Genomic DNA, 10872 nt, shown 5'->3' with positions numbered 1-10872 from the left:
CCAAAGTTGATTTGAATTACACCAGATTGCAGCAAGCAGAGAAGGCTCACATGGAAGCAGACAGTGAGGACAAGAAAGTTAAACAAGATTATATGAATAAATCTGAGAGTCTGCAGAAAGAAATTGCCCAAAAGGAAAATCAAGTGTGAGTATCATTGATTTTTGGGGAAACTGGAGTGCTCTTAATATTTTATTATAAACATTTTAATATTTATATAATGTCAGCATATACTTTTACTATATCACCCATTTAGAACAATACCCTGTCTTGGTGCACGGTATTTTTCTTTGCAGAAATTTGTGTAGACATTTAAGATACTATTTCATGGAAATTGTTAAGGTGCAGGATTAGGAACAGGCGACAGTGAGTTCTAGTCATCTCTTAGAACAGGGGTCTCCAATCTTGGCAACTTTAAACTTGGAGGACTGCAACTCACAGAATTGAAGTCCTCAAGGTTTAAAGTTGCCAAGATGGAGACCCCTGCCTTAGAATGTTTCTAGGTCAGCCTCCCTCCCCCAGCCCAACCCACCTCTCAGGGCTGTTGTTGGAAAAATTGTCAGATTTTGTTGCAGAAATTAAATCCAGAAAACACACACAGGAAAACTGATGCAGCAGGATTCATTAATTTCTTTATATACATAGTAATACATGAAGATAAATTGTACAATACCAGTAAAGATTCTTCTTCAGCGTAGTAGCAGTTACAAGCAAAAACACAAGTCAGGAGAGAACAGGTAGTTTCATTTCAGCAGAGCAGACAAGCCCAGGCTTGTTTCATTTCAGAGCTGAGCACAGAGCTTAATACAAAGAGAACCTCCTCTATACAGGGCAGTTAAGCTTCTGCATAGATTCAGTTGCCTAAGCCACGCCCAGACTTCTAGCTTAAGTTGCTGTTTCTAAACAGCCTTCATTGGTTGAGCCTGTCACCATGCCTATTAATTGCTCCAACACTGGAAATTTTTAAGAAAATGTTGGATAACCATCTGTCTGAAATGGTGTAGGGTTTCCTGCCTGGGCAGGGGGTTGGACTAGAAGGCCTCCAAGGTCCCTTCCAACTCTGTTGTTGTTATTGTTAATTGGCTGACCTTGTTACCATATCTCCATTCAGTCCCCATTGGCTGATCTATTCCAGCCCATGAATATTCATACTATGACAAAAATTACTCCCTCTTGTCTTGAATAAATAAATAAATACATCCATACGTGTATTTCAACCATCGCCTTTTAACACTTTTCTTTCTCAAACGAATTCCCCAAGAAACACCATGATTTCTAAGTGAATTATTTATTTGTTCATTTTTGTCCCTCCTTTATTACTTTATAAGTAACTCAGGGCAGTGGACCAACCTAATAATCCATCCTCCTCCTATTTTTCCTAATCAATAACCTGTGTAGGGAGTTAGGCTGAGTGGGAGAGAGAATGACCCAAAGTCACTTGGCTGGCTTTCATGCTTAAAGGCGACTAGAATTCACTATCTCCAGGTTTCTAGGCCAGCACCTTCATTACTACATCAGACTGGCTCTCCTATAGTACATTGATAATGTATCTTGAGTTGAATAGTCCTAGAATGATTAAATGGTGACGTCAGAAAGGACTTTCAGGGGCCTTCTAGTTCAACCAAAGAATTTTGGACCATCCCAGACAAATTGTTTTGTAGCCTCGGTTTGAAAACCTCTGGGGATGGAACACCATGATTCCAGGAATCAGGATATTCCATTTCATAACTGTCAGGGCCAAGAAAGTCCTCCTTATTTCAAGTTTGGGTCTTCCTCTATAAAACTCCCACTCAGTGGTTCCTGTCCTACATTTGGGCCTTACAGAGAATAAATTCACAGCTTGGGATAGCCTGAGAAGCACCAAAAAAGGGCTGTCATGTCTCAACCAGACTGAGGTCTGTTGGGCGTATCAAGTACCTATAATTAGATTTATCCTATGAGTTAAGAGAAATATTTATCATGTAGTTTATGGCAGTGGTCAATCTTGGCAATCTTGGCAACTTTAAGTAAGCCGGGAGGACTTCAACTCCCAGAATTCCCCAGCCAGCAAATTCTGGGAGTTGAAGTCCTCCCGGCTTAAAGTTGCCAAGGTTGGAGACCCCTGGTTTATGGCAGATTAAAAGAGGGCATAAATTAAAATGAAGCTAACGCTTTGAAAACATTCTTCCAGCTCAAATGAATTTTTTAAAAAATATTCTATATTTTTAGGTATCAGTTGGAGACAGATTTGAAAATAGAAAGAGAATGGAGACAAACCATGGAAGAGGACCTTAAAAAGGAAAAAGAAACGACTTGTTTTCTACAAACAGAGACTCAGCAAATCATTACGCTTAAAAAAGTAATTTCTCAAAACTTGAATCCCGATTAAAAAACAATACAGGCACAGGGTAGGCCAGAAAGTGCCTTTGCACGCTTCATGAGGTAATTGTGAGGGGATCTGGGTAAAGGGCCATAAGGCTGCCATACAAGCAGGTGGGTTGTGGGAGGCTTCCAGGGTGGCAGCTGGCAGGAGAACCTTTTTGCCTGAAGCTTCCCTTGATAGAGGCTGCAGACATGGAAAATGTGGAAAATGGCAGGGGTCTCCAATCTTGGCAACTTTAAGCCCGGAGGACTTCAACTCCCAGAATTTCCCTGGGTCTTTGCAGTGGCAAGGAAAAAATGTTATTTCCAACCATTTATACATGGGTGGGGGTAAAGAGGGGAATCCTGATCCTGATCGGTATCTCCAAAGATATATTAAAAATGCCCAATATTCACTACATGACCATTTGTAAGGTGAGCTGATAAATTTTGTTTAGAAGCTGGGGCCTTTGTTTCACCCAGAGGTGGTGATGAAATCGGTTTCATCAAATATGAATATTCAGAAATAGTATACTTTTCTAACCCTATCGACTTTCACATTAATAATCAGTGCTTACTAGCATTTCCTTCTAGTTTTAGATATTTTACAGAATTAATGTGGGATTCTTAATTTTTATATATTGGCATCATGCAGGGGGCCATTAGAAACAAAGAAGGCTGCAGCTACACGATCAAAGCCTAGTCATGTGATGAGAGCCATCTTGTCTTTTTTTTTGACGGTCCCTGCGTATAGTTGTAATCTGTCCATTATTTTGGGGCTGTAATTCACAGAAGTTCTAAGTTTGCTCAAACAAGTATGCTCTCAGTTGGGACATTCCTGGAAGTTCTTATTTTATTGCTATATCTATCTCTAAAAATTCTCATGTTCTATTCCTCGCATTACTTAGCTTGAGCAAAGTTGTCATCGTTTTATCTTTCCTTTTTTTTTTAAAAAAAAATTCTTCCATTTGTCTTTTGCTCCACCCACCTTTTTACCTGTTATGACTAAGAGTACAGTATTTCTCCAATATTGTTGATGCTTTCCTTGATTAAATTAGGACAAGTGGCTCTCTGAAGTGGTTTATACACACAAGAAACATGTGTGAAAAGCATGGTGGTCTTATTCAAAGATGTATTTTATGTTTTGCTGTCCACAGTGCAAAGTAAACATTTCTGTTGAGTTACATGGAAGTTATGGTCATCCATCCATCCATCCATCCATCCATGGGTGAAATGCTCTGAAGTCTGCTACTGGTTTGCTTTGCGTATGCATGCACATCATAGGCACTAAGAAGCCTCTTCTGAGTCTGCAAAGTAGAACAGCGAGGGGAGGGAACAGTTGTACTGTGCGATTTAGATTAGCTAGAAAGCAGGATTTCCTGCTTTCTAGCGAATATAAATCGTGCGGCACAGCTGATTGTTGCATAGCTGATCATCGGAACGTTGTTTTTTTTAAAGCATTTTTTTTACTACCAGTTCCGGCGAAACAGTAGTAAAAAAATGCTTAAAAAGTAAAAAAAAAAAGTCCCAACGATCAGCTGTGCCACGCAATTGTGGGAACTTTTTTTAAAGCATTTTTTTCTACTACCAGTTCCAGTGAACCAGTAGCATTTCACCCCTCCCTCCCTCTCTTCCTCCCTCCTTCCATCCAGCCAAGCATTTGCTAAGTCAGAATCATTCTGTCTTAGAATGAAGAGAAATCACTTGCCTTTTTTCTGGATTTGAAGTCTCAGGGTGCTAGCAGAAGATACGTTGTTTCACATCACTCCGTAGAAACAATTGTGCCTCAGTTCAGATGCTTTTCCTGTTTTTCTCTCTCCCAATGCTCTTCAACCTTGGCAAAATTTAAGCCGTGTGAACTTCTGTTCCCAGAATTTTGCAGTCAGCATGCTGGCTGAGGAATTCTGGGAGCTGAAGTCCACACATCTTAAACTTGTCAAGGTTGAAACCGTTCTGACATTAAATGAATCCTTATTCCTTCACTGCCTCTGAATAAATAGTTTGTGGGTATCAATATGTGATAAGCCAGCTTCCATTGAGTGCCTATTTGAGCCAAAGAAATGCCTGATGTACATGTCTCAATGTCAATTATTGTCGTACTTTGTGTATCAATTAATTATGTTTGTTTCTGTTTAAGGAATTCCTAAAGTTACAGGGAAAAAACAAGCAGTTGAGAAACCTTTGTCATGATCAAGAAGAAGCTCTCCAAGAACTAGCCGGCAAACTGAGCGAGTAATTTTCCTTTTTTTTTTTTAAAGGGAAGAGGCGTAATTAACCAGGTATCCTAATGCGGAATGGACTAATTAGGAATCATTTATAATTTAAGCATTTCATGTTCTGTTGCAGGAGTGGGCAATTTTATGACCTATGGATTCCTGAGCCAGCATAGTTGCCTACTCCTACTCCATTGGCAGATGACCATGTATTGAGACTGTTGTGTATGTTAACAGCCAAGTCAGCTTGCTAGGTATCCAGATCTTCAGAAGCTTCCATGAGCAGTAGATGGTCACATAGACACCTACTTGTGTAGGAGAAGGTATTATAGGATCTTCTATGAATTTTATTCAAGATAAGCCTTTAATGTACAGTTTATACAGCCCATCTACCCCTAAGAATACCAGTGTGTAGTATTCAAGTAATAAAGAATTCAGCCTCAAAATGTCAGAACTGAAATGAATTAGTTTATTGATGCATATTATAAAGAAACAGTGAAAATAAGATGCTGTAAGGAAAAAATTACTTTGAAAACACCAAACCACGTTTGCTTAGTTTTTTTTCCTACTTGCAAGATATCTAGTCTAAGTGGGATTGACTTCTGAATGGTCCCACAGTTAAGATTGGGCTCTAAAACAGACAATAAGATACTTTTATTTCACATTTTGTTGTTACTGAGCTTTCATTTTGAATTCTTTCGTGTGTCTGAATCTTAAATTACAATTTTAAGTATTAAAGTGATCAGAACCTCCCGCAGTTTGTCATCACAAAAATGAACAAGTACTTATTTAAATAACAAAATGGGTAAAGAAATAAATTCATAAAATATTGTAGGAATAATACAAATATACAAATTCTGAAAGCAAAGCCAGGTTCTTTATTTCCCTTCAAATCAAACTACCAATCAATTAGGTCACTTAAAGGAATTCTACGTTTCAGGGTACCTTGCAATTGACATCAGATAAAAGCAAACAATTATGTGTGGTAACTATATTAGGTGTTATGATCTCAAGAGAAATACATCACTTTCAAAATCCAGAATATCTTTTAAGATTTCCCAAGAAAAGAAAAGCAAGTTTGTTCCCCCCCCCCCAGCCCGAAAAATATATTCTGAGCTTTTTTTATTGATCAGAGGACAAGTCAACTTTTTTAGTTTTCATATAGCCAGTTTTCTAGTTAGGAAATGTTATTGTTTAACTATAGTCATTTTTCACTTGGATTGTCAGTGGGCAGCATTCAACTTCATATCTAAAACAGCAGTTGCTGCCAGTTTCTTGTACTGTATTCATAGGTGGGTTTCACCGGTTGTAACACCCGGTTCGCTGCGTGTGCGCTTCTGCGCATGCTCATTACAATCTAAAGTAACCTACTGAATCCAGAGAGAGTAGAACAGCTGATGCACAGCAATCCGCTCTGTTGTGCTTATCAGCTGGGCTTAAAACAAAAGAAATATAGGTAGGTTTTAGGGTAGGGGCGGGTGGGCAGGCCCAACTGATCGTCGGAGTGAACCAGTTCGCTCTCATCTGATCATTGGAGCTACTGTACGCCCGAACCAATCAGAACCAGCTGAATCCCACCCCTGACTGCATTCCCGAGTTGCTAAGAATGACGTTTCCAGTTCGTTAAGTGTCCTCGTCATAGCTTTTCTCTTTGATACCATCCACAGGCTCAGAATCTTTGTCTCTTCAAACATTAGTGTGACCCTTCTTCCCAGCAGCATTTCCATTGCCACGAGTATTGTAAATTTCCAAGAGTTTAAATGTTGGGATATATAAATTACCCTTTTCTTTCAATATTTGAAGGCTGCCTCTGGTGGACGTGAGGTAGTTTAATATAAACAGAACTGTACAAATAAATAGGAGTCTCAGTGAAGAAACCTCTCCAGACACAAGGCCTTCTTAAAGAGATGATTTTGGTTAGTTATGAAAAAGTCTCTTTCTGGGCTATTTTGGAGAAACTATTCCAAAGTGTCTTATCAGTCAATACCTGTTCATCTTCTCCTTTATAAAGTGCTCAGTTTAGCTTGCAAATTGTGATCAGGGTGGAATCATAGGGCAGGGGTCTGCAAACTTGGCTCTTTTAAGACTTGTGGACTTCAACTCCCAGAGTTCCTCAGCCAGCTCAGTCCACAAGTCTTAAAAGAGCCAAGTCTGCAGACCTGTCATAGGGGATGAAACCTGCATAGTAACACACGTTAGTTAATTCCAGAAATGGTAAAGGTTTTAGTGAATTTATTATCCGCAGGTACACACTGAGTAGGAAAAGGGGATGAGCGTCTGCACCTTTTGACTAGAATCTCTAAAAGTACTGATGTATGCGCCCCTTACTTTTATTGCCCGTAATTTCTAAATCACGTCTTCTCTTTAGATCAAAGCTTAAAATAGAAGACATAAAAGAAGCAAACAAAACACTTCAGGTTAGTAATATTTGGGGTGGTAACCGATAACCCGAGTTGGTTCTTTCATTAATTTCAAGTATTAGTTTTTCTGCCTTTAGTTTACAGCTTCCTTTATAAATTGGAACATAAATTGTTATATGACTATTTTCTATTCCAGCAGGTACAAAATATTTTCAATTTGAGATATGTTGGTCTGATGTTACCAGAAATGTTCCTGTGCTACTCCAGAAGCATTGGGAGGTTTACACTGGTGTTTCAATTTTTCTAGAAGAGTATCTTAACTTTCCAGTCACCTATTTCAAATTTTAAATGTTTTTGAATATCTTTATTCTGTTCCTAGCTTTATTTTAAAAATGCTATTTCAGTGTATTTCAGATGAGGATCAACAAATTCACACATAACTTTTGCAGTTAAATCCATTCCTTTTCTGGACTTAAACTTTGGTTTTAAAGAGTATAATTTCTAATGAAAGATTCCTGATCTGTTTAAGAAGGCTTGCTCTGCGAATGTTGCCCTTTGGTAAATCCTGAATGGTGTGTAAAACAATAGTTTTGCATCTGCAGTGGTTTGGTTCAGACAGCGTCTTTTCTCCTCACTAGGGCCTGGTCTGGTTGAAGGACAAAGAAGCTACTCACTGCAAATTATGTGAAAAAGAATTTTCTCTTTCCAAGAGGAAGGTGAGTTTCCATTAAAAGTTGTCTTGTCTTAAAAATGCTTAAAACCTGAAAATATGTCAAGTGCCAGAAGACATACTGCTCATTACATGCAGTAAAATTTATCAATTGCTATGAATTAAAAACATATTTTCACTCACTAGATCAGGGAAAGCTCAGGGCCCTCCTCTGCCCACGGGGCTGTCCTAGAAACAGCAAAGGATCGGTGTCTCTGCCAGCAAAAATGGAGCTAGCCATTTTCGCTGGTAGAGGGCCGCAGGAAACCATCACAGCCAAACACGGAGCTTGGGAGCCCTTTTTTGCTGGTGCAGCATCGGCTCACAAGCAGCGCCCCGACACGAGTGATGTCGAGGTCAAATACAACTCTGAGGCGGCCCTCAATGAAATCAAGTTTGACACCCCTGTATTAGATGGACATTTTTATCAGCCATTTGGCTGGCTCGGTTTTCTCTGAAAATATGCTATAGAAATTTTAGGGTAGCTATTTTACCAGTTCTGTACATAGCAGTCAATAAAATTGGTACAATTCCTCTAATGATTTTCCAAATAAAATACCTTCAAGGTTTGGTACAGAACAGTTATTTTTACCCACAAAAATAGGTATTGAGGTTGGTAGATCGAAGTTCTCATTGGTTACTTATTGCTTAGTACACATATATTGGCATAAAAATCTTTTTTTTTAATTTATTTAGCATCATTGTAGAAACTGTGGTGAAATTTTCTGCAATGCCTGCTCTGACAATGAGTTGCCTTTGCCATCTTCACCAAAGCCGGTTCGCGTCTGTGACTCCTGTCATGCACTACTCATACAAAGGTGTTCTTCCAATATGCCCTAAGTCTTCTGCAGAATTTATAAAACATTCTCACTAGGAGGATGAGTGCTGTTGTGTTGGCTGCTTATATATATATATATATATATATACTGCAATTCCAGCTTAATGCCCTTAATGTCAAACTAATGGAAACACTTGTCACTACATCTTTGTGCCATTGTTCTTGCAATACCAGAATCAAAGTCTTGTTTTGTACAGTTGTGCTGAGGCAATGATTGAAATGCATCTGCTTTGCAGTTCTCTTTCTGTTGTTTTATGTTGTCAAGAGGGCTATTCTAGTATGTGGTGCAGAATTGACCTTGTAATGAAAGCTTTACGCTGAGAACAGGGGAAGCCGAGCAGCTGAAATGGGAGCTGGATACCGTTTATATCTACTGAGCCATTTGTGTAGTTTGGCATCCTCCCTGACACTGAAAAAGCATTGTTGCTTACGTGTGGGCAAAGTTGAATTAGGCAAATTATAAACAAATATGTATTTGCTCAAGTGGCAGAACTCGGTTATTTTCTCTGGTGTTTCTACACAAGTTGGCCTCTGATTCCAGCTTCTGGGCAACAGTTTATGCAGGTTTATTTTAGCAAGATGGAAAGGTTCGTTTCTCATGGGGAAATTCATGTTCGGGATCCATCCAGAACAGGGATCTCCAACCTTGGCAACTTTAAGACTTGTGGATTTCAACTCCCAGAATTCTGGGAGTTAAAGTCCACAAGTCTTAAAGTTGCCAAGGTTTGGAGACCCCCTTGATCTAGAACAGACAGCTCAGGGCTGGATGATTTCCATTTGGAGGTTCAGATGAGAAAGGTTAGCGAGAGAAGGGTCTCTTATTGTGTTAAACTGCCGGAATCAAAATCCATGGTTAACTTCCTCAACTGGTTAACATGCAGCACTTACAATAGTTGCAAAATAAACTTTTATATAATCAAGAAAGGGTAGTAGGCACACTTGAGGGATGTCTCTTTTCTATACAGTGGTTGTCAGAGAAGTGATGCCACTTAAAAAGACTGGCAGAAGTAGCAACTTTAGAGGAGTTCTCCATATATTGTATAAGATTGGTTGGGGTAGACTTGCAAAAAGAATGTATCTTAAAAATTGTCTCCAAGAACTCATTTTAGAGACAAGCCTAGCTGGATTTTTTGTATAAATAGAGCTTTTATACTTACGGACAAAATATTTGCACTTCTTTTTAATGTAAAAAGTTATTTGAAATGATCTATAAGGAATATAAATTACAAAATAGCCAATTGCCAAATGAATTGTTAACAGAACAGGCCAGTATAGCGTTGCTTTTGTCTTGTAGGAAAGTGGAAAAAAAAATCCCTTATTGAAGTCAACTTTTTGGAAAACCACTGTTATCTAATTAATAATTTTACTTGAAAAATGGAGGGTGTAATTTTTAAAAAATGGTATCTTGTTGTACTGGTGGGTTGCTTCTAATTGATGTTGAGAACAGTTTTTAATGTGAAAGCATTGCCTATTGACAAGCTACAATGTGTTTTTCCACTGGATTGATCTAAACCAACCACCCCTTTTTGAATCTTCCTCTTTTTGATTCCTCTTTCACAACTGAATGCCTTCCAGATGTATTAAAAAAAACATGGAGTTGCAATATAAGATCAGTACAGGATCCATGAAAGGCAAATGAAACTACTGAGGTCAATAAAAGTTGGTGCAGTGATGTGCTGTTCTGTAATTTTAATTAGTTTTCAGTAGTTAAGGGATACTATCTAAAACATAGATAACCTTTTATAGGTTTGAGATAGTACAAGAAATTACTGAGGGACTCTCTGTCTGTAAAAAACTGTTGGGGTAGAACCAGGCAACCACATGAATTGATGAGTTCTCAGTTACGAGGCTGGATTCTTAGCACTGGCTGAGGAATTCTGGGAGTTGAAGCATCCTAGCTGCTGAAGCTGAGAAACTACTGGATCATTCTGTGGGCAGGACTCTTTTAAGGGAGAAAGGTCGTTTCCAACTTGATAATTCTGAAATTCTTGTATCAAAATGTCAAAGTAAGCCTTAACAACCATACAACTGATTTTCTAATAAATGTTCTAATAATTACAAGCTCATGAGTTATTAATTTTAACACATGATGGTTTATCATTCCCCCCCCCCATCAGCTGTGAGATGGTTGGATTTTATTGCTTAATCAGCAGGGCTGTGAAGTGGTTTAGATTCAATTCCCAAATCATGCTTTGGATATGACACTTGTCACTAACAGTTCTTTAAGGAGGTTCTCACATGGGTTTGCAAGAAAGGTACAATTCTGAGAAAAAAAACATATATACTTAATAATTGCAGAAAGGCTCTGAAATATTTGGGGAACTGATTCCAAATGAGTGATTTTATTGGCTGTAAAATCAGCTCCTCTTCAATTTCAGAAGATAAATTGGGTCCAAACTCAAAACCATCCAGCC

General features: G+C 38.6%; 1 protein-coding gene across 3 annotated transcripts in view; it reads left to right on the top strand.

Annotated features, from left to right (window-relative positions):
* RUFY2 (RUN and FYVE domain containing 2) overlaps positions 1 to 10872 on the top strand; it is an 86184-nt gene that overhangs the window by 34991 nt on the left and 40321 nt on the right. For 2 of the 3 annotated variants that reach the window (XM_058189427.1, XM_058189428.1), the window contains exons 13-17: positions 26 to 145; positions 2207 to 2336; positions 4476 to 4570; positions 6920 to 6968; positions 7550 to 7627. In XM_058189427.1, the coding sequence (XP_058045410.1) occupies positions 26 to 145; positions 2207 to 2336; positions 4476 to 4570; positions 6920 to 6968; positions 7550 to 7627 (472 nt within the window). Of the gene's footprint in view, positions 1 to 25; positions 146 to 2206; positions 2337 to 4475; positions 4571 to 6919; positions 6969 to 7549; positions 7628 to 8316; positions 10081 to 10872 lie in introns of those variants that run through there. The other variant, XM_058189429.1, reaches the window with a different exon arrangement.

The sequence above is a fragment of the Ahaetulla prasina genome, chromosome 6 (genome assembly GCF_028640845.1).
Source record: "Ahaetulla prasina isolate Xishuangbanna chromosome 6, ASM2864084v1, whole genome shotgun sequence".
Classification (NCBI taxonomy): domain Eukaryota; kingdom Metazoa; phylum Chordata; class Lepidosauria; order Squamata; family Colubridae; genus Ahaetulla; species Ahaetulla prasina.
Note: the sequence above shows the minus strand (reverse complement) of the source record. Positions and strands in the feature narration are given on the sequence as shown.